This window comes from Oncorhynchus clarkii, chromosome 30, assembly GCF_045791955.1.
Source record: "Oncorhynchus clarkii lewisi isolate Uvic-CL-2024 chromosome 30, UVic_Ocla_1.0, whole genome shotgun sequence".
Classification (NCBI taxonomy): domain Eukaryota; kingdom Metazoa; phylum Chordata; class Actinopteri; order Salmoniformes; family Salmonidae; genus Oncorhynchus; species Oncorhynchus clarkii.
The window spans coordinates 14,549,291-14,573,498 of record NC_092176.1 but is presented as its reverse complement, the minus strand read 5'-3'; the positions used below and the strand labels follow the sequence as shown (position 1 = coordinate 14,573,498).

Below are 24,208 nucleotides of genomic sequence, written 5' to 3'. Positions count from 1 at the left end.
TCGATCCATACTCTATGGTATGCCCTGATTCAATGATTCGATGGATGTCACTGGTCTCTCATTGTTTGTGATGTAGGCCTAGTGGGTTGACAGAACAGTTGAGACAAACTGCTTTCTTCGCTACTCATTTAATGATCTCTGAGGAAAGAGAGAGGGGAACTACAGTAGTTTACTACTATCTGTGTCTCTTACTCCCTTTCTCTCACTCTCACTCTGCCACTTATTCTCTGCCTTCCTCTGGCAGTCTCATTCTCTTCTTTTTTTCCCTCAATCTGCCTTCCAGTCTCTGTCTCTGTCTTTCTCTCTCTCCTCCGTTCTCTGTCTCTTTCTCTCTGACTGTTTCTCTGTCGCTGTCTTTCTCTCTCCGCTCTCTTTCTCTCCCTCAGATGAGGTTTGAAGTGATTTCCAAGGCTAATTTTGCTAGCCCTCTGTTGTTAATAAATTGATGGAGCGGAGCTCTCTTTCCTGGCAGACGGTGAGGCTGCAGGGCACCAGGGAGACGAGGGAGCAGTGGCAGGCGCACACACACAGACAGACACACACACAGACACACACACACACACACACGCATAGACACACGCACACACACAGACACACACACAGACAGACACACACACACACACGCATAGACACACGCGCACACACAGACACACACAGACAGACACACACACACACACACACACGCATAGACACACGCGCACACACAGACACATGCACAGACACACACACACAAACACACACAGACACACACACACACAGACCAGATGACATCTCTCTCTCTCTCTCTCTCGCTCTCTTTCTGCATTCTAACACTGAGGAGAGACTCAACTCCACATCACTCTCCCTACTCTCGCTCTCCCCAGATATGGGCTCAGAAACACCCAACGGATATGTCAGAACAACAACCACTGTGTCGCCACAGAGACATTGTGACTGAATAATACCACATCTCCCATCTGTGACTGTCCGTTTCGTCAGTGTGCTTTTCATCGTGGGTCTGGTCCATGTCAGAGCTTGTAACATTTTCCCTCTCCGTAATCACTCAATGTGGAAAATTAGTCCCCTAGTTTTCTCACTAACATAATAGCATCAAAGTTTCAGCGATAGAAGAGAACACATGTTCCAGAGTAAAGGAATGCCTGATGGCAGTGTATAATTGTTCTTTCTCTTCCTGGACTGTGAATGGATCCTAGTTGTACCTCACCCTCCCATCTGCTTCTATTTACACCCACCAAGAACCAGTGAGTTATTAAACCCCACAGGGCCCTGTAAACTCTCCCAGAGGGTCTCTCGCACCTCGTCAAAGACAGACGTTTCCCATGCTGATGGGCTGCATGTGTGCTGCTCTCAAGGCCTGTGTACGGAGCACACAGTCCTACACATGAGTCCTTTCTGTACATAAAGCACAATGTTCAGGTGAGCAGCAAACTGCTCTACACAGGTTGATCAAAGTACAGACCTAGCTATTGTGTGAGTAAGGCGAAAATCACACACAAAATATATATACTATGAAGGCAAGAGTTTGGCCCATAGCTAACATTATACGGTAATATGAAACAGAGAGTGTATGGTAGGGCCAGGAAACAGATACATGCACAAGGCATCGTGCCTCACTGTCAGATTCACTCTCCCGCTCACTCACTTTTTCCAGAAGGGAATAGAGACAGTTCATCTCAACACTCTGATCTAATTTCTCCATTAAGGCCCAGGGAATAAGGAGAGGTGGGTCTGCTGTAGATGTTACACCATGCCAGCCTATGAATACTTTGTTTTGTGTTGAGGAAAGATTGGATGGAGCGTTAGGGTGAACCTGAAACCATAGCCAGGCCCTAATTACCACAGTCCTTCAACCATTAGCTCACTGTCTCTGGGGACTCCATTTAAATCTGATTAAAGGAATTATATGTAAAAAGTGAGTTATAATCAAATAAAAATGACAGTAAGGAGTCTCACACAATGTAATAATCACCTTTGCTGCGGGGTTGAGCCTTTGTTATGATCTAGCTCGGGGGTGTCAAACCCGTCAGTCAGGGTGTCCAATACGGCCTGGGTGGTTTGGGTAAGAATTGTTTATATACAGTGCCTTGCGAAAGTATTCGGCCCCCTTGAACTTTGCGACCTTTTGCCACATTTCAGGCTTCAAACATAAAGATATAAAACTGTATTTTTTTGTGAAGAATCAACAACAAGTGGTACACAATCATGAAGTGGAACGACATTTATTGGATATTTCAAACTTTTTTAACAAATCAAAAACTGAAAAATTGGGCGTGCAAAATTATTCAGCCCCCTTAAGTTAATACTTTGTAGCGCCACCTTTTGCTGCGATTACAGCTTTAAGTCGCTTGGGGTATGTCTCTATCAGTTTTGCACATCGAGAGACTGACATTTTTTCCCATTCCTCCTTGCAAAACAGCTTGAGCTCAGTGAGGTTGGATGGAGAGCATTTGTGAACAGCAGTTTTCAGTTCTTTCCACAGATTCTCGATTGGATTCAGGTCTGGACTTTGACTTGGCCATTCTAACACCTGGATATGTTTATTTTTTAACCATTCCATTGTAGATTTTGCTTTATGTTTTGGATCATTGTCTTGTTGGAAGACAAATCTCCGTCCCAGTCTCAGGTCTTTTGCAGACTGTATTTGGCTCTATCCATCTTCCCATCAATTTTAACCATCTTCCCTGTCCCTGCTGAAGAAAAGCAGGCCCAAACCATGATGCTGCCACCACCATGTTTGGCAGTGGGGATGGGTGTGTTTAGGGTGATGAGCTGTGTTGCTTTTACGCCAAACATAACGTTTTGCATTGTTGACAAAAAGTTCAATTTTGGTTTCATCTGACCAGAGCACCTTCTTCCACATGTTTGGTGTGTCTCCCAGGTGGCTTGTGGCAAACTTTAAACAACACTTTTTATGAAATGACAGTCCATCAGACTTTAAGACATGAAGGTTAGTCAATCCGGAACATTTCAAGAACTTTCAAAGTTTCTTCAAGTGTAGTCGCAAAAACCATCAAGCTCTACGATGAACCTGGCTCTCATGAAGACCGCCACAGGAAAGGAAGACACAGAGTTACCTCTACTGCAGAGGATATGTTCATTAGATTTACCAGCCTCAGAAATTGCAGCCCAAATAAATGCTTCACAGAGTTCAAGTAACAGACATCTCAACATCAACTGTTCAGAGGAGACTACGTGAATCAGTCCTTCATGGTCGAATTGCTGCAAAAAAAAAACACTACTAAAAGGACACCAATAAGAAGAGACTTGCTTGGGCCAAGAAACATGAGCAACGGATATTAGACCTGTGGAAATCTGTCCTTTGGTGTGATGTTTGGCTCCAACCACTGTCTTTGTAAGATGCAGAGTAGGTGAATGGATGCTCTCCGCATGTGCGGTTCCTACTGTGAAGCATGGAGGTGGTGTGATGGTGCTTTGTTGGTGACACTGATTTATTTAGAATAAGGCACACTTAACCAGCATGGCTACCACAGCATTCTGTAGCAATACGCCATCCCATCTGCTTTGCGTTTCTTGGGACTATAATTTGTTTTTCAACACCTCCAGGCTGTGTAAGGGCTATTTGCCATGAAGGAGACTGATGTTGTGCTGCATCAGATGACCTGGCCTCCAGAATCACCTGACCCTAACCCAATTGAGATGGTTTGGGATGAGTTGGACCGGAGAGTGAAGGAAAAGCAGCCCACAAGTGCTCTACATATGTGGGAACTCCTTCCAGACTGTTGGAAAAGCATTCCAGGTGAAGTCAGTTGAGAGAATGCCAAGAGGCTGCAAAGCTGTCATCAAGTCTAAGGGTGATTACTTTGAAGAATCTCAAATATAAAATATATTTTGATTTGTTTCACACTTTTTTGGTTACTACATGATTCCATATGTGCTATTTCATAGTTTTGATGTCTTCACTATTATACATTGTAGAAAATAGTAAAAATAAAGAAACAATGAATTGTCACACTGGTATAAAGGATTTGGAGACAGGTACAGGAATACACAATAGTTTTTTTTAATACACCCAAAACAAACACGTATACAAAAACACGCAGCCAACGCATAGGTACTCACACGACCACCACACATGGGAACAATAACCAACAAAGACAGAGGGAACAGAGGGCACATATATAACATAGTAATCAGGGGAAATGGGAACCAGGTGTGTGGCAACAGATCCTTTGGATATTCCTGCAGTCAGCATCACAACTGCACACTCCCTAAAAACTTGAGACATCTGTGGCATTGTGTTGTGTGACAAAACTGCACATTTTAGAGTGGCCTTTTATTGTCCCCAGCACATGGTACACCTGTGTAATGATCATGCTCTTTAATCAGCTTTTTGATATGCCACACCTGTCAGGTGGATGGTTTATATTGGCAAAGGAGAACTACTCACAAACAGGGATGTAAAGAAATGTGTGCACAAAATTTGAGAGAAATAAACTTTGGGTGCGTGTCGAAAATTTCTGAATCCATAAAGGCCAGAATGAAAGATGTTCAGTGACTGTAGCAAATTACAGTAGTCAATGTCCTTGGCACAAAAGAAACAGTGATTACGTTCAAAGGGAAAATCTGCAATTGAAAAGCTCTGTCTTTAGTGCATTCACTGCACATAGAGCAGTGTAGTTTAAAAGGGGAAAATGAGGGCAAGAAATTAAAAAGATTACCTTTCTGTACATTATGAATAAGGCTGAGGCAGTGTAGTGCAGTCAGGAACAACCACCCATGTCCTCTCACACCCTCCCAACACCACACACCTCCCCAACATCACACACTTCCCCAACACCAAAAACCTTCCAACACTACACACCTCCCCAACACCACACACCTCCCCAACACCACACATCTTCCCAACACCACACACCACACACCTCCCCAACACTACACACCTCCCCAACACCACACACCTCCCCAACACCATACACCTCCCCAACAGCACACACCTTCCAACACCACACATCCTCCCAACACCACAAACCTTCCCAACACCACAAACCTTCCCAACACCACACACCTTCCAACACCGTCCAACACCACACACCTTCTAACACCGTCCAACACCACACACCCTCCCAAAACCACAAACCTTACCAATACCACACACCCTCCCAACACCACAAACCCTCCCAACACCACAAACCTTCCCAACACCACAAACCTTCCCAACACCACAAACCTTCCCAACACCACAAACCTTCCCAACACCACAAACCTTCCCAACACCACAAACCTTCCCAACACCACACACCTTCTAACACCGTCCAACACCACACACCCTCTCAACACCACAAACCTTCCCAACACCACAAACCTTCCCAACACCACACACCTTCCAAACATCACACACCTTCCCAATACCACAAACCTTCCCAACACCACACACCTTCTAACACCGTCCAACACCACACACCCTCTCAACACCACAAACCTTCCCAACACCACAAACCTTCCCAACACCACACACCTTCCAAACATCACACACCTTCCCAATACCGCACACATTCCAACACCGTCCAACACTTGCCTGCTGACATGCAAAACAATTTAGGACTGTATCAACAGTGGACTAATGAAAAAAATATCAACATATTCTTTTGTTAAATTTCCCTTTAAATAAGGCTGATTCGCCTCCCGAGTGGCACGGTGGTCTAAGGCACTGCATCACAGTACTAGAGGCGTCACTACAGATCCGGGTTCAATCCCAGGCTGTGTCGCAGCCAGCCGCGACCGGGAGACCCATGAGGCGGCACACAATTGGCCCAGCGCCGTCGGGGTTAGGGGAGGGTTTGGCCGACCGGGATGTCCTTGTCCCATCGCGCTCTAGTGACTCCTTGTGGCGGCCGGGTGCATGCACGCTGACTGTGGTCGCCAGCTGTACAGTGTTTCCTCCGACACATTGGCTTCTGGGTTAAGATTTCCCAAGCTTTAAACATCCCAAGGAGCACTGTGCAAGCGATATTATTGAAATGGAAGGAGTATCAGACCACTGCAAATCTACCAAGACCTGGCCGTCCCTCTAAACTTTCAGCTCATACAAGGAGAAGACTGATCAGAGATGCAGTAAAGAGGCCCATGATCACTCTGGATGAACTGCAGAGATCTACAGCTGAGGTGGGAGACTCTGTCCATAGGACAACAATCAGTTGTATATTGCACAAATCTGGCCTTTATGGAAGAGTGGCAAGAAGAAAGCCATTTCTTAAAGATATCCATAAAAAGTGTTGTTTAAAGTTTGCCACAAGCCACCTGGGAGACACACCAAACATGTGGAAGAAGGTGCTCAGGTCAGATGAAACCAAAATTGAACTTTTTGGCAACAATGCAAAACGTTATGTTTGGCGTAAAAGCAACACAGCTCATCACCCTGAACACACCATCCCCACTGTCAAACATGGTGGTGGCAGCATCATAGTTTGGGCCTGCTTTTCTTCAGCAGGGACAGGGAAGATGGTTAAAATTGATGGGAAGATTGATGGAGCCAAATACAGGACCATTCTGGAAGAAAACCTGATGGAGTCTGCAAAAGACCTGAGACTGGGACGGAGATTTGTCTTCCAACAAGACAATGATCCAAAACATAAAGCAAAATCTACAATGGAATGGTTCAAAAATAAACATATCCAGGTGTTAGAATGGCCAAGTCAAAGTCCAGACCTGAATCCAATCGAGAATCTGTGGAAAGAACTGAAAACTGCTGTTCACAAATGCTCTCCATCCAACCTCACTGAGCTCGAGCTGTTTTGCAAGGAGGAATGGGAAAAAAATGTCAGTCTCTCGATGTGCAAAACTGATAGAGACATACCCCAAGCGACTTACAGCTGTAATCGCAGCAAAAGGTGGCGCTACAAAGTATTAACTTAAGGGGGCTGAATAATTTTGCACGCCCAATTTTTCAGTTTTTGATTTGTTAAAAAAGTTTGAAATATCCAATAAATGTCGTTCCACTTCATGATTGTGTCCCACTTGTTGTTGATTCTTCACAAAAAAATACAGTTTTATATCTTTATGTTTGAAGCCTGAAATGTGGCAAAAGGTCGCAAAGTTCAAGGGGGCCGAATACTTTCGCAAGGCACTGTATATATATATACTGTACAGAGCCTTGAGAATGTATTCACACCCCTTTACTTTTTCCACATTTTGTTGTTTTACAGCTTGAATTTTAAGTTGATTAATTTGAGAATGTATCTGACCGGCCCACAGTACACACAATACCCAATAATGTCAAAGTGGAATTCTGTTTGTTTTTTTATGTTTTACAAATGGATTCAAAATTTAAATCTGAAATGTCTTGAATCAATAAGTATTCAACCCCTTTGTTATGGCAAGCCTGAATAAGTTCAGGAGTAAAAATGTGCTTAACAAGTCACATAATAAGTTGCTCTGTGTGCAATTAAAGTGTTTAATTTGAATGACTACCTCATCTCTGTACCCCACACATACAATTATCTGTAAGGTCCTCAGTAAAGTAGTGAATTTCAAACACAGATCAGGGAAGTTTTCCAATGCCTCGCAAAAAGGGCACCTATTGGTAGATGGGTAAAAATAAAAAAGCAGACATTGAATATCCCTTTGAGCATGATGAAGTTATTAATTACACTTTGGGTGGTGTATGAATACACCCAGTCACTACAAAGATACAGGTGTCCTTCCGAACTCAGTTGCCGGAGAGGAAGAAAGCCGCTCATGGATTTCACCATGAGGCCAATGGTGACTTTAAAACAGTTACAGTTTGATGGCTGTGATAGGAGAAACCTGAGGATGGCTCAACAATATTGTAGTTACTCCACAATACTAACCTATTTGACAGAGTGAAAAAAGGGAAGTCTGTACAGAATAAAAAATAATTAAAAACATGCATCCTGTTTGCAACAGGGCACTAAAGTAATACTGCAATAAATGTGGCAAAGCAAGTCACTTTTTGTCCTGAATACAAAGTGTAATGTTTGGGGCAAATCCAATACAACACATTCATGAGTACCACTCTTGATATTTTCAAGCATAGTGGTGACTGGATCAAGTTATAGATATGCTTGTAATCATTAAGGACTGGAGAGTTTTTCCTGGATAGAAAAATTAATGGAATGGAGCCAAGCACAGGCAAAATCCTAGAGGAAAACATGGTTCAGTCTGCTTTCCACCAGACACTGGGAGATTAAGTCACCTTTCAGTAACAATAACAATAATCTAAAACACAAGGCCAAATCTACACTGGAGTTGCTTACCAAGAAGACAGTGAATGTTCCTGAGTGGCCAGTGACAGTTTTGACTTGAATCTACTTGAAAATCTATGGCAAGAACTTAAAATGGTTGTCTAGCAATGATCAACATTCAATGTGACAGAGCTTGAAGAATTTAGAAAATAATAATGGGCAAATGTTGCACAATCCAGATGTGGAAATCTCAGAGACTTACTCAGAAAGACTCACAGCTGTAATCGCTGCCAACGGTGCTGAGTATTGACTCAGGTGTGTGAATATTTTATAGATATTTCTGTAGTTAATTTTCAATAAATGTGCAAAAATGTCTAAAAACATGTTTTCACTTCATCATCATGTAAAATAATATACAGTGGGACAAAAAAGTATTTAGTCAGCCACCAATTGTGCAAGTTCTCCCACTTAAAAAGATGAGAGAGGCCTGTAATTTTCATCATAGGTACACTTCAACTATGACAGACAAAATGAGAGAAAAGATCCAGAAAATCACATTGTAGGATTTTTAATGAATTTATTTGCAAATTATGGTGGAAAATAAGTTTTTGGTCAATAACAAAAGTTTATCTCAATACTTTGTTATATACCCTTTGTTGGCAATGACAGAGGTCAAACGTTTTCTGTAAGTCTTCACAAGTTTTTCACACACTGTTGCTGGTATTTTGGCCCATTCCTCCATGCAGATCTCCTCTAGAGCAGTGATGTTTTGGGGCTGTTGCTGGGCAACACGGACTTTCAACTCCCTCCATCACAAAGCCCTGACCTCAATCCCATAGAAAATGTGTGGGCAGAACTGAAAAAGCGTGTGTGAGCATGGAGGCCTACAATCCTGACTCTGTTACACCAGCTCTGTCAGGAGAAATGGGCCAAAATTCACCCAACTTATTGTGGGAAGCTTGTGGAAGGCTACCTGAAATGTTTGACCCAAGTTAAACAATTTAAAGGCAATGCTACCAAATACTAATTGAATGTATGTAAACTTCTGACCCACTGGGAATGTGATGAAAGAAATAAAGCTGAAATGAATCATTCTCTCTACTATTATTCTGACATTTCACATTCTTAAAATAAATTGGTGATCCTAACTGACCAAGAAAGGGACTTTTTATTAGGATTAAATGTCAGGAATTGTGAAAAACTGAGTTTAAATATATTTGGCTACGGTGTACAGTATGTAAACTTCAGACTTCAACTGTACTTTAAAATGGCTAAAACCAAATCTAAACTGTGTAGATATGAGAATGTACATGCATTCATACAGTTTCTTGACTGTGTCCAGCTAGACAGTCAGGGAGCATCGACAGTTCCTAAAACGATGGATAGAGGACTATTTTTAGCACAAGGAAATGTTACCAATTTTCACTGCAGCCCTCCGGACCTCATTGAAGACCAAATGCGGCCCCCGGGGCAAAATTTGTTTGACACCTCTGCTCTAGCTTGTTAAGCTGATGTCTTCTTCAGATGTTTATTGGTCTCTCCACACCAGTGAAGGGGACATCATTATTTGATTTCACAAAACAAAAAGAAAAAAGGTGGTTCATTCTTCCAAATTCAAAAGAGATTGCTACTTTTGGAGCGCATTGAGCCAGCTCTAATGGTGTTGTTAAGCTTATTTTATGAAGAGAGAGCCAACTGGAGTCATGGAAAGCCATCTTCGAGAGAGCTGCTCATTTCCAAAGCTTCCAAATGATCCCATGCCCCTCTAATGGTGATTACAGTAACTTTCCTAACAGGTTGCTCTGGTTTATGGGAGTAAACAAAAGCCAGGGTTGGCCATCACTCCAACTCACTAATACAATCAAGTCAATTGTTTTCTATTTAATTATTTATTTTACCAGGTTGTCTCCTTGAGGTAAAACAACCCGTTTTTCAAGGGAGACCTGGACTTCTGGTTCATCAACTGAATTCTGTTCAGAAATATAAAATGAGGTCTTCTTTGGGATTTGATTTTGACAAGATACAAATGCCAAAGAATATCAAAATGTCACACATGCCCATCTCACAATAGAGGTTTGTGAATTAGAGCTGTAACTGTGAAATTAGGACATTGTTTTCTTTTTTCAGAACAGGGATCAGCAGGGTCAAGCCTTAAACCAAAGCAACAAAGTGTTCCTCTACTGTGCCTTCCTCGACTACAGGTTGGGTTTACATATGCACACTGAAATATGTCTATTTCATGTCTATCACTGAAATAACTCATTTTGCCCAAAACATCATCATCATATACATTACATCCTTGATACATAGCATCAATACATGTTGTACAGTATATATATTGAGGGAGGGAGTGTGCAACCTTCAGTAAAAACACTGCCATCTGATAAGCCAATGTTTTGGCTGTTTAAATGCTATAAATCATTGTGAATTGTGACTGTTTTACTTGGACTCATTATGCTTCCTGTCCCCTTCCTTCTGTGGTTCATGAAAAAAATGAAATATTTGACAGCCCTATTAAAAATCTAATTCTGTAAAACATATGTGTTAAAGGGCCTCCCACATCATTTTACCTAGAATATAATCTGGTTTAGGGAGTATGTGCCATTGTAGATTTATCCCTGCTATTTTGGCAGGCATGTTTATGTGTGTGCTTGCATATGTGTCTGACAATCTCTCTGTCTCAACTCCTGTGTCTCTGTGTGTGTCTCCTTCCTCTACCTGATTGGCTGTCTCCTGTGTGTCTGTCCGCTCTCTGACTGACTGTCTCCTCTGTCTGTCCGTCTCCTCTGTCTGTCCGTCTCCTCTGTCTGTCTGTCCGTCCGTCCGTCCGTCCGTCCGTCCGCCCGTCCGTCCGTCTGTCTGTCTGTCCTCCATCAGTTCAAAGGTGGGTGTTTGGTCCAATGAGGGCTGTGTGCGGTCCGGAGGGAACATGTCCTACTCGGTGTGTCTGTGTAACCATCTCACCAACTTCGCCATTCTCATGCAGGTGGTTCCCATGGAGGTAAGATCCCTTTCCTCTCCTCCACAACACGCAGTCCCATGCAGAACCTTGCTGTGTGTGTGTGTGTGTGTGTGTGTGTGTGTGTGTGTGTGTGTGTGTGTGTGTGTGTGTGTGTGTGTGTGTGTGTGTGTGTGTGTGTTTATCCATCAGTGCACCAATGATTTATGTGAGTATATTTGCACAGGGGTCTGTGGTTCACCACACAGTAACTTTTCCCCATCCAGAGGTCCTGGTTCTGCTAGAATTTTCAGCATACCTAAGTAACAACGTTGTTTTCAGTAGTGATTTAATAGGGCATTGCTGCAGACTACCATGATTAGGTGTGGTTTCTTTGGGTCTCGACATGAGGCAATGGTCCATGCCTCAAAGACCATCTATTCCCACAGTCTGTTTGGCTCAGGGATTCTCAAGCTACACTCACTGGCCAGTTTATTAGGTGCACCACCCCGTTCACGAAAATGGGTCGCAGACAGTGAGTCACGTGTCCGTGGCTTGCTATATAAAGCAGGCATCGAGGCATCGAGGCATTCAGTTACTATTCGATTGAACGTTAGAATGGGCAAAACGAGTGACCTAAGGGACTTGGTATGATCGTCGTTGCCAGGCGCTCCGGATCCAGTATCTCAGAAATGGCTGCCCTCCTGCCAGTGGCAGACCAGGTGGGCGAAAACATCGCGTTCATGAGAGAGGTCGAAGAAGAATGGCAAGAATCGTGCAAGCTAACAGGCAGACAAATAACCGCTCCAGTACAACATTGGTATGCAGAACGGCATCTCGGAGCGCACAACTTGTCGATCCTTGTCACGGATGGGCTATTGCAGCAGACGATCACACCAGGTTCCACTCCTATCAGCTAAAAACTCAAAAGAAGCGTCTCCAGTGTTTACACGATCCCCAACACTGGACAATTGAGGAGTGGGAAAACATTGCCTGGTCCGACGAATCCCGGTTTCTGTTGCATCATGATGATGACAGAGTCAGGATTTGGCGTAAGCAGAACGAGTCCATGGACCTATCCGGTCTGGTACAGGCTGGTGGTGTTGGTGTACTGGTTTGGGGAATGTTTTCCTGCCACACGTTAGGTCCCTTGATGCCAATGCGCTACAAATGTTTCCGACACCTTTTAGGTACCTAATAAACTGTCCGGTGAGTGTATACCTCCCTCTTTGTAATAGATGTATGTATGCACACTACTTAACCAACTACATGTCAATATCATACCATGAAGGCCACAATCTCCCTTTCTTCATAAACCTGTACCCCAAACTTTTATTGGAACACAGTCCAGATCACATCACAGTTCATCACCATTAGTGCATTGTATTCTCCTAAATGGTAACCAAGGCAATAGAGGCCAGAGACAATAACCCTCCTCTGTTATCAAAAGGCCAGCAATATTCACCCTGTGAGTGTGGTGACTGACCATCCATCCTGAATAGATTCCCAAAATAGAAAAGGATAACCATCCTTTTTGTTGCGTTACTCAGTAATGTATTGAAGCAGTCGTCTCCTTGATGCTATACTTTCCTCAAGTCCCTCTCTAATTAGTGGGCAGCAGCCTTATCCCTCAGCTGGATGGGAACATCCCACGCATCCCTATTCTGGAAGGCTGTGACTGCTCCACTGGCCAAATGACAAGGCACACGCTGCAGTTAATGGAGAATCAAACCTCAATGTCTGGAAATAACCTCAGCTATAAAAAAACAGAAACATGCCGTACAACACACACACAGTCATATACATGTAACTGACAAAATAAGGGAAACACCAACATAACGTGTCTTGATAGGGCGTTGGGCCACCATGAGCCAGAACAGCATCAATGCACCTTGGCATAGATTCTACAAGTTTGTGGAACTATATTGGAGGGATGCGACGCCATTCCTCCTCGGGAAATTCCATAATTGTGTTTTGTTGATGGTGGTGGTAAATGCTGGCTCAGGTGCTGCTCCAGAATCTCCCATAAGTGTTCAGATGGGTTGAGATCTGGTGACTGAGACAGCCATGGCATTTAGTTTACATCACTTTCATGCTCATCAAACCATCCAGTGACCACTCGTGCCCTCTGGGCATTGTCATCCTATTAGTTAATTCCTTAATTAACTCAGGAACCACACCACTGTAGAAGCCCCTACTTTCAATATACAGTACATTGTATCCCTCATTTGCTCAAGCGTTTCCATTATTTTGGCAGTACCTGTAACTAGACACACACACACACACAGAGGAAGAGAAAAGGGGAATCATCCTTGATATACAATTGTCAAGGACAAGACATATGTGCAGCACCATAGTTTGAGAGTGGACCTCATTGAGATTCAGGTCAGGAGTATTCTCTTTACCATGCCACAGCATTTTTAAAATGGTGACAGTGTTACCCAGTCCAGTCCAGCACACAGGTCCTCCAGTGAGAACACTAGTAATGAGGGTCACTGATCCCTGTTAAAGCCCAGCACTCGACATCACACCACTCTACCTTCTGGCACTGGGACTGGCACTGGCCAGGGAGGTTGGACAGGACACTAAGCACTAAGGAGGTCAGACATATTGAAGTAACTTCCTGCCGTAGAGGCTAGCCATGCAATAAAAGCCATAAAATGACATCCAAAAGAGTGGCATGATCAGAAGTATGGGCAAGATATTTTTTTATTATTTAACTAGTCAGTTAAGAACAAATTCTAATTTACAATGACGGCCTACCCCGGGCCAACTGTGCACCAACTATGGGACTCCCAATCACAGCCAGATGTGATTCAGCCTGGATTCAAACCAGGGACTGTAGTGACACCTCTTGCACTGAGATGCAGTGCCTTAGAAGATCCTGAGCGGCGCAGTGGTCTAAGTGTCTGACGTTTATTTTTAAATGTAACTATGTCACTTACCATGAACATGTAAAGAACAGGAAGGCCTGCACATTGTTTTTTTTATTACAACGTTTAGATCTGAAACGGATCTTCGAGTTCTCACATCCCAAAATATACACATTTCACCTCACATGACCATATACACACACACATGGTGGGTGTGGAAACAAATATTTTATTTATTTCACCTTTATTTAACCAGGTAGGCTAGTTGAGAACAAGTTCTCATTTACAACTGCAACCTGGCCAAGATAAAGCAAAGCAGTGTGACACAGACACCAACAGAGTTACACATGGAATAACATGGAATAAACAATAAACAAGCCAATAACACAATAAACAAGTCAGTGGCACAGTAGAAAAAAAATAAAGTCTATATACAGTGTGTGCAGAAGGCATGAGGTAGGCAATAAATAGGCCATAGTAGCGAAGAATTACAATTTTGCAGATTAACACTGGAGTGATAAATGAGCAGAAGATGATGTGCAAGTAGAGATACTGTTGCGCAAAGTCAATCATAATTAATCACAGAGGTACATATGGACATAAAGGATTGTATACTGTACATACAAAATCGGTTAAAACCTAGGCAACAGTAAAAAATACAAAATAAAAAACTGTTGGAATACACTCCCTCCCATATGACCATTACATCCAGGACGCGCGTTGGCTGTAGATCTATACTGAACAAAAATGGAACCGCAATATGTAAAGTGTTGGTCCCATGTTTCCTGAGCGGAAATGAAAGATCCCAGAAATGTTACATACGCACACAAAAAAACGTATTTCTCTCAGATTTTGTCTACGCATGTTTATATCGCTATTAGTGAGCATTTATCCTGTGCTAAGAATGCATGCAGGTGTGGCATATCAAGTAGCTGATTAAACAGCATGATCATTACAGAGTGCAAAACTGATAGAGACATACCCCAAGCGACTTACAGCTGTAATCGCAGCAAAAGGTGGCGCTACAAAGTATTAACTTAAGGGGGCTGAATAATTTTGCACGCCCAATTTTTCAGTTTTTGATTTGTTAAAAAAGTTTGAAATATCCAAAAAATGTCGTTCCACTTCATGATTGTGTCCCACTTGTTGTTGATTCTTCACAAAAAAATACAGTTTTATATCTTTATGTTTGAAGCCTGAAATGTGGCAAAAGGTCGCAAAGTTCAAGGGGGCCGAATACTTTCGCAAGGCACTGTAGAACGTCAGGGTCAGGGCATGCAGAATGGTCCAAACAGGAACTAGAGAGAAAAACGGGAGTACGGGAAAAAAACGCTGGTGGGCTTGACGAGACAAGGCGAACTGGCAACAGACAAACAGAAAACAGAAAGAGGAAACATTGTGCAGTGAGTCAGAGGTTTAATCTTTGATACATGAAACGTGGTATGTATACGGAGGGTGCCGGCAACAGCAGAGGGAAAGGGCCGATAAAGCTTGCGGGACTCTACCCAAACGGGCAGATCCCGAGTAGACAGCCATGCCCTCTGCCCAAGACAAAAGCGGGGACCCGGCATCCGGTGGTGATCCACCTGTCAACGATACCTGGAGGTGGTCTTGAGAAGAGCGGACCGAGCTCTCTTCCAGGTACGCCAACAGTGGCGGACGAACATCTGGGCAGAGGGTATGTTGACCTCCTCTGGGAAGAGCGGGGGACTGTAACCCATGGAGCACTCGAAGGATGAGAGCCCAGTGGCTGAGCAGGGAAAAGATGAGTATGTTGTCGAGGTAGGCGAACCGGTTCAACATATCCCGGAGAATGTCATTAACCAGAGCCTGGAATACAGCAGGAGCATTGGTCAAACTGAATGGCATCACCAGGTATTCATAGTGTCCGCTAACAGTGATGCAGGCTGTCTTCCACTCGTCACCTTCCCGAACCTTCCAGAACGGGCTCCAGTCCACGATAGTACCAGCAGCCCAGTTGATAAGGGGATTGTGGAACTGGAGCCAAGACAACCCCAATACCACGGGGACCTGGGGAGACTTGATGAGCATAAACTGCATAGACTCACTGTGGTTCCCGGACACACACCAGTAGATAAGAGGAGTATTGTGGGTAACCCTGCCTATAGAGCGTCCATCCACAGCTCTAATGTCCAGGAAACTGGAGAGGGGCTGAGTGGAGATGCCCAGCTCAGACACCAGGGTGGCATCCATGAAACTCTTGTCAGCCCCAGAGTCAACGAGAACCCGGAGAGATTTAGACTGGTCGCCCCACAGCAGGATGACATGAAGAGGGGTGCAAGTAAGGGGAGGCCCACCAGAGTACTCATACCTACTGATGAGCCTGGCCTCTTTAAAGGACAGGTAGACACAATGACCGGCAGTTCCGCAATACAGACAACTATGGGTGGTATGTCTACGTAAGAGCTCGGCTGGTGACAGCCTAGTGCTGCCGAGTTGCATTGGCTCCGAAAAAGGAGAGTCGGCAGACCTCTGAGACTCTCGGGGAACTCGAATCCTCTCATGGACATAGACGCTGGGGACTTCCGGAGTTCCTCGGAGGCAAGGTGGGATCCTTTGGCAAGCGATTGGAACCAGAATCAGACCTCTCCCTCCTACGTTCCTGTAGCCGCCCATCGATCCAGATGGTCAAGGCGATGAGCGAATCGAGAGCCGTAGGCAGCTCCCGGGCTGCGAGCTCATCCTTAACCTCCTCCGATAATCCATGAAGGAATGTGTCAAACAGGGATTCCGGGTTCCAGGCATTCTTGGCAGCCAACATGCAGATATCAACTGTATAGGCCGCCACACTGTAGGGAGTCTTGGCGAAGCTTGAGTAACTTCCGGGCAGCCTCTCTCCCGGACAACGAAGAATCCAAAACCTTTTTCACCTCAGCCACGAACTCCTCTAAACTGAAACACATGGCAGATTGTGGTTCCCACACTGCAGTAGCCCAGGCGAGAGCTCTCCCGGACATTAGCGTTATTAGATGGACTACTCGAAGATAGTGTGAGGGGAAGGACGAGGGCTGCAGCTCGAAGATAAAGGAACACTGAGAGAGAAATGCCTGACAGGTTCCTGACCCTCCAGCGAAGCGTTCCGGAGGAGGTAAGCGGGGTTCTCGGGAAGCCTGGGTGCCCTGGAGAGGGGGGGCTGGGAGGTTACTGTCATGGCCGACGGCCTCACAGATAATCCTCTGGAATTGCTCCAGCAATGTATTCAAGGCACAGTCATGGCGTTCTGCCAATGTCTGGAATTCCTACAGAAGACCTCGGTGTAACTCCTCGGGTCTCCCAATGGTGGTTCCTTGGAAGGAGATGGCGTTGCGGAGTTGGTCCGAGTCTGCTGGGTCAGTCATGGCCAGTTCGTACCATCAGACCTCAGGATAAGACGCAGATGTAGACAGTTTATTAAAGTTTATTCCAAAAACAGGGAGCAGGGACACGACAGGTCAAGGGCAGGCAGAGGTCAGTAATCCAGAGCAGAGTCCAAAAGGTACAGAATGGCAGGCAGGCTCAGGGCAGGCAGAGGTCAGTAATCCAGGGTGGTGTGACAAGGTACAGAACGGCAGGCAGGCTCAGGGCAGGCAGAGGTCAGTAATCCATGGCAGTGTCGCAAGGTACAGAACGGAAGGCAGGCTCAGAGCAAGCAGAATGGTCAAACCCTGGAAGACTAGAAAACAGGGACTAGAGCATAAAAACAGGAGTACGGGAAAACCGCTGGTAGGCTTGACGAGACAAGGCGAACTGGCAACAGACAAACAGAAAACACAGGTATAAATGCACAGGGGATAATGGGGAAAATGGGCGATACCTGGAGTGGGGTGGAAACAAGCACAAGACAGGTGAAACAGATCAGGGTGTGACAAAATCAAAGCAAACCATTAGCATCCCCAAATCAATATTGTCAATTTTCATAAGGGTGTTAATCAGGTCCATAGAATCGCCATGGACCTATACAGGATTCCGACGGATAGGAAGTCCCTGTTTCCTTGAAAAGGAGCCTCTCTATCAGCCATAACATATGCAGACAATGCATACGCAGGACCGTTAGTAGACAGAATGACTATGACAAACAAGCGCACTGTCTGGATGAGCGTTTCAGACAACGGGGTTACCCAGAGGAATGGCTGCATGACGCACGGGATGGTTACTATGTCCCAGAATGACAGCCCCCCCCCAACAGTTTAACCATATCATTCAAAAATACTCTCACATCATGATCACTGACCCGCAGGTAGTCTTCAGACGCGCCCACAACATCAGTCAAATGGTGGTGAGGTCTGATCTTCCCCCAGTGCCACGTAGCACCTTCCTAGACAATGTGCCGGAAGGTAAATACATATGTGGCGGATGTGCCCATTGTATCTTTACGAACACATGCACAACGTCCAATCACCCCATCACGGGCAAAGGCATCATTACGTGTTCTACAAAATAAATGGTATACCTGATCAAGTGTATTTGTGGTCTATGCTATGCTATTCTCTGAAAACAAGGATAGCAGAACACAGGAGTAATTTTAGGGCTGCGCATTTCATGGAGGCTAGTCACAACATCAGCTCTCTGGGATACGCTGTTATCGAACACGTTAAGGCTCTTAGGAAAGGGAGATACTGATAATCTTCCACTGAAAATATAATTGTATTGGATTCACCGTTTGTCCACCATGTCTCCTGAAGGTCTGAACCAAGAATTTGATATCAGACCATTTATTACACGGATATGTTACGTTGAATAGTCTTGACATGCAGTTCGCCACTTGATCATTTTGTACATATGCATGTATTAGATTTTCTGTAACTATTACATGTGCCCATCTCATTGATATTAAATTATTAGAGGTACACAAGTTGTTTTGAAATAGGTCACTGTATTTATATCTACGGCCACCGCGTGTCCTGCGCGTAATGGTATTCCAAAAGTTTCCAATGTAATATTTTTTTAACCTTTGCCTAGCTTTTAACTCGGACCAATTTGTATGTATATAATCACTTATGACCATATGTACCTCCGTGATTAATTATGATTGACTATGCACAAAAGTTAATTTAATTGTTTCCATACGTCCATCATGTGCGTAATGGTCATGTGAAGTGAAATGTGTATAACAGCTCCGTCTTTTTGACCTGAAAAAGATCCGTTTTGAATCGAAACTTTGTCAATAAATCGGTGAATTGGGAGCATAAACAGTGTGCAGGTTTTCCTGTTCTTCACGAGTATTCTTTATTAGCCCAGCACCTAGGATGTGTGTATGACCACAAACTTGGCTACTTACCATAAATATCCCACAGAGGGCAGTGTTGGTTCATAGTGAACCTCAGCTCAGTTTAAACACTGTGTCCCTTCTAGAGAATCACTACTTTGTTTTAATGCTCTTCTCAGTTCAGCTTTACATTATTTCTCTAGTAATGTGTTCAATGCAATATATTCTGGTCTGTATCCTTTTGAAATGAATAAGCCCGAACATGAATCTAAACATCAAACTTGTGTCTGGAATGTTTTACTGAATTGTGATGATTCTCACGTTTGCACAGCTAACCAAGGCCCACCAGGTGGCGTTATCAACCATCAGTTACATTGGCTGCTCTATATCTATCTTCTGTCTGACCATCACACTGGTGACATTTGCAATCTTGTCGTGAGTATCCCTCGATCTTTATTGTTCACTGACTCCTCACATGTGCTGTGTGTCACACATGCTCTTTGTGAGTGGTATTCGCCCCATTATGATTAAATGTTATATCAAACTTATGTTATACATTTCTTGTAATATTCAATGTTTCTATTTGTGTTTGGCCTTGCAGGTCAGTGAGCACTATCCGTAACCAACGCTACCACATCCATGCCAACCTGTCTTTTGCCATCCTGGTGGCCCAGATCCTGCTGCTCATCAGCTTCTGCTTTGACCCAGGCACGGTAAGCACCTCATAACCAGAGTCAGAGGATCTCATTGGCTAGAACCAGGAAGTGATTTGCACTTACTGTATGATGATGATGATGATGGTGATGATAAAGAAGAGGAGGCAGAGCGTGCCAACAGAGATAATGATGCACCCTGTGCCCTTTTAACCTTTAACCCCTCTCCTCTCCCAGCTGCCCTGTAAGGTGATGGCTGTGCTGCTCCACTTCTTCTTCCTGAGTGCGTTTGCCTGGATGCTGGTGGAGGGCCTGCACCTCTACAGCATGGTCATCAAGGTTTTCGGCTCAGAGGGCAGCAAGCATTTCTACTACTACGGGATTGGCTGGGGTACATCTTGTAACTGTATCAATGGTCCTTTTTAGGCACAAATGTCTTAATGATCCACATGTTTTTATTCATCTCAAACTGGATCAATCGGTTTTCCACGTACCCCTGCAGCTACATGCTGTGCTTCAAAAGACTAATCATGAACAATGTTTCCCACAATTCAAATGTTGTCCTTTAAGGTCTGGTTTTAGCAGACCTCTAGTTTGGCCTTCAGACTTCACAGGTCTCTGGTGGCCAGAGTGGACAGACAAACAGGAGAATGTGTGTGTGTGTGTGTTTCTTTTAGCTTTCTGGGAACACTGCGTCTCCTCCACATGCTGGAGTGATTCATAGAAATAAGTTACCATTTTTATAATTTCCTATGTTGTTGGCCGAAGTAATGCTGCGATTTGTGGCCAACAGCAAATTAAGGAGTGTAGATGTGTCCAGCCTAAGTTTTTTTTAAACACTGCCATTTGGTAATTTACAGCTCCTGTTGTTAGCAGTGAAATCAGGCTCCTGACCCTTTATTCTTCATTTCCTCCTTTAGCGTAACAGTTGAATTGTTCTTTGCTATGGAAGTCTGTAAATCTCTGTGGACTTAGCAACTCATTAAAACAGATGAAAGCATGACCAAGACTAGAACCATGTTGGTGGGAATTAAAATACATCCGGTGTCTTCCACTGTCGGTCTTGCTAACTTTCATCTCACACTCCTTGCCAAACCTGATTTAGAAAACATTAGACTGAAGTCAATACTGTATAAGGAAGCATATACTAAACAATGTAATGTTAGAGATGTCATGATGTGTGTGATATCTTTTTATCTTGTAACTAACATGTCCTCTCTTCTCCCAGGGTCTCCATTGGTGATATGTGTGGTCTCTATGACATCAGCCTTGGACAGCTATGGAGAGATTGGGAAGTAAGTCACTGAGTCAACACACTCCAACCTGGACGTTCAAAACCACTTGGCAGCACTCTGTGCCATTGGATATAGTTAAAATATCAATACTGGTGCCATGAAACTGCCATGAATTAAGAGATATGTATCTAGGCATATTTATGTACTGTATAAGTAGTTTACAGAGTAAACGGAGATGGGAAGTATAATGTGAGAGATGTCGACCAAGCTTGTTATCTCTCTCCTCCCTCCCTCAGCTGTTGGCTGTCCTTGAAGAATGGGGCTATTTGGGCGTTTGTGGCACCAGCACTGTTTGTCATTGTGGTAAGAGAACTGAAGAAATCACCACTAACTGTTTGTTTATTTCCGTTATTTACTTTACAATTTACAGCTAATTAATCACTGGAGCTCAAGCTTTTTGTTCATGAAAGTGATATTTAGACATTAACTGATATATGTTGTTTTCTCTCTTACTTAGGTGAATATTGTGATTCTTATATCTGTAACGAGGATCATCTCTCGTATTAGTTCAGAGAATTACAAGGTTCATGGCGATGCCAACGCAGTCAAGTGAGTCATCATCTCTGTTCTTAGGGCTGAAACCATCATGGTGATGATGCTATCCAAACTCTGACTCAGTCAGACTGACATTAATACACTATAGATTGCTGACATTTAGTGTTTCTGTGTCTCTCTGTGTGAATAGGCTGACTGCAAAGGCAGTGGCTGTGCTCCTTCCTATTCTGGGCATCTCCTGGATCTTTGGGGTACTGGCCATCAACGATCACGCACTGATGTTCCAGTACATGTTTGCTGTTTTCAACTCATTACAGGTAAGTAGCGTACTGTAAATGTGCCATTATGCAATCGAATACATTTCATAAAATATCTTTAACAATAGCCTTTATTTACAGTAATTGAATACAATCATGTGGATTTTTTCTCTCTAAAGGGATTCTTTATCTTCCTGTTCCATTGCCTTCTCAACTCTGAGGTAAGGCACACCCCACATGTTGTTATAGTGTTGATATAGTTTGTTTGGTTTCTAATATGTCCGGGGAAGTTTATGAAACATTGCATCTGTTATTGGTCCTACTCATGGTTGTGCTGTTTTGCGGTAGGTCAGAGCTGCCTTTAAGCACAAAACCAAGGTGTGGTCTCTAACCAGCAGCTCCATTCGCAACATCAATGTGAAACCCTTCAATTCTGACGTTGTGAGTACCAAGATAGAGGTGTCTAATTGGCTAAGAAGAAAGAAGTGAATTCAACTTATAACGTGAGATCAAGTGTGTGCTCTCCTTTTTCTCTTGTAGATGAATGGAAACAGGGGAGGGGCGAGCCCCACAAAGATGAACACATGGGACAAAAGCACCAACTCAGCCAATCGGATCGACCTCTCTGCTGTCTAAAACTGGAGGGCATCACTTCGAGTAAGGGCGGAAATAGGATGCCATGCCAACCAGGGGTTGACTAGTGTAGATTAATTGACAGACACTGGCTGAAGCATTGTGCTGTTGTGCACTGTTATATGTGATATATGACTCAGAAGGAAAAGATAAGGGGGTATGCTGTGGTTCAGCTGCATAGTCAGGATGTCATGCGTCTTCATTCAGACCTCTATACACAATGACAGTGAGTATCCATTCTTACAGGCATCTCTGAGCTTAGCCCACAGCCTCCCGCTCCCTTACTCCTCCACTATACAATGATTTGATGTAATGCTGTAACCCCAAATGGAACATAATGTAATCTCCCCCTGATGACAAACAGACTCAGACTGTGCCTTTCTCTTATAAAAGACAGCTGGCCAGACCCATTTAGAGAAGGGAATTCTGAGGGGACCCATGGTTAGGGAACAGAGTGAGATTATATTGGCTGTTAACCTTGAGGATTTAAAGCATTCCATTAACTGTTTTAGATCGTTTTTGTCCACCATATTGTGTATAATGTCTTGAAATGTTTCTACCCAAGTATTTTTGATGAATAATGATCCATTTGACCAGAGGCTATCCAATGTTTTGTGATATGTAAACATAGTGTAGCTTTTACTTTTTTGAGTGTTATAGTTACTTTCGGTATGTATTATGGTTATGACAAAGAGGCTAATAGCTGCCTGGTAATCGGTTACTTCTGGTTCAGAATGGTTATTCTAATACATGATTATCACAGGCTCCTGGCTGCATGGCACACTAAGCATTATGTGTTGAACCAATGAAAATAATAAATTACAATTATTTTCTGTTTGAAATATTTAATTTCCAGAAAGAGCAGAACATCTAGCCCCAAAAAAACATGTGCATTAGTGTAGGGATAGTTGATACAATAAATAATACTTTCACTAATGTAAAAAGTGTAATCAAATGAAGAAGAAAAAAACACCGTTTAATGTATTTATTTATGGATTTTGTGATTCTTAATTTTTTTTGCAAAGTCACTCAAAATACTCAATGTTTGATACCCATCTCTCTTTTGATGTTTTCTTTGTGTGTTGTTTCTTCTTACGATGAAGATGAGTTGACAATGTACATCATGTCTCTGTAAAGCTGCAGTATTTCATGCTTTTTGGAAAAATAGAGAATTATTAATTGTGTTAGACACAATTCTGTGAATTTTTTTATCAGTGTTCCAGTTAACTTTTCAAATTACGTAGATCGTTAGATGTTTTATGCTTTATCTTTGAGTAGAGGATACATAGTTATAGGCTAGCATATTCATGTCTTTCACAAACACATGAGTGGGACTTTGAATTGAGCACAGCAAATTGTCTTTTGTTGAGTTTCACTGTGAGATTGGAGAGAAATGTCTGATGAGATGTTGATGGTTCTGACACTGTACCAACACTTAGTCTCCTACAATAGGATTTGCTGTATGAAATCATTTAAAAACACTTCCCATGACTTGTCTTTTTTCAGTATTTCAGAACAGACCATCATCTTATGATCGTCTTTTGCTTGTTTTCTAAGGTACTTTCTGTGTTCAAGTTTGTTGAATAAAAAGACAAACATGAAAACGTATTGTATGTAATTCCTCTCTCAACAGACCCCAGTATCCTTCCTACTGTATGTTAAAATGAATAAAAAGAATAACGTCTCACCTGCGCTC

At 43.3% G+C, this 24,208-nt stretch overlaps 1 protein-coding gene across 2 annotated transcripts in view; it reads left to right on the top strand.

Annotated features, from left to right (window-relative positions):
- The window catches only part of LOC139389259 (adhesion G-protein coupled receptor D1-like), a 47,388-nt gene extending 23,189 nt beyond the window's left edge, over positions 1-24,199 (top strand). Inside the window, exons 14-25 of one of the 2 annotated variants that reach the window (XM_071135810.1) lie at positions 10,290-10,363; positions 11,040-11,163; positions 19,511-19,614; positions 19,781-19,892; positions 20,070-20,223; positions 21,061-21,127; positions 21,364-21,430; positions 21,585-21,676; positions 21,813-21,939; positions 22,059-22,100; positions 22,228-22,320; positions 22,420-24,199. In XM_071135810.1, the coding sequence (XP_070991911.1) occupies positions 10,290-10,363; positions 11,040-11,163; positions 19,511-19,614; positions 19,781-19,892; positions 20,070-20,223; positions 21,061-21,127; positions 21,364-21,430; positions 21,585-21,676; positions 21,813-21,939; positions 22,059-22,100; positions 22,228-22,320; positions 22,420-22,515 (1,152 nt within the window). In that variant the 3' untranslated portion in view covers positions 22,516-24,199. The remainder of the gene's footprint in view (positions 1-10,289; positions 10,364-11,039; positions 11,164-19,510; positions 19,615-19,780; positions 19,893-20,069; positions 20,224-21,060; positions 21,128-21,363; positions 21,431-21,584; positions 21,677-21,812; positions 21,940-22,058; positions 22,101-22,227; positions 22,321-22,419) is intronic. The other variant, XM_071135809.1, reaches the window with a different exon arrangement.
- The last annotated feature ends 9 nt before the right edge of the window (positions 24,200-24,208 follow it).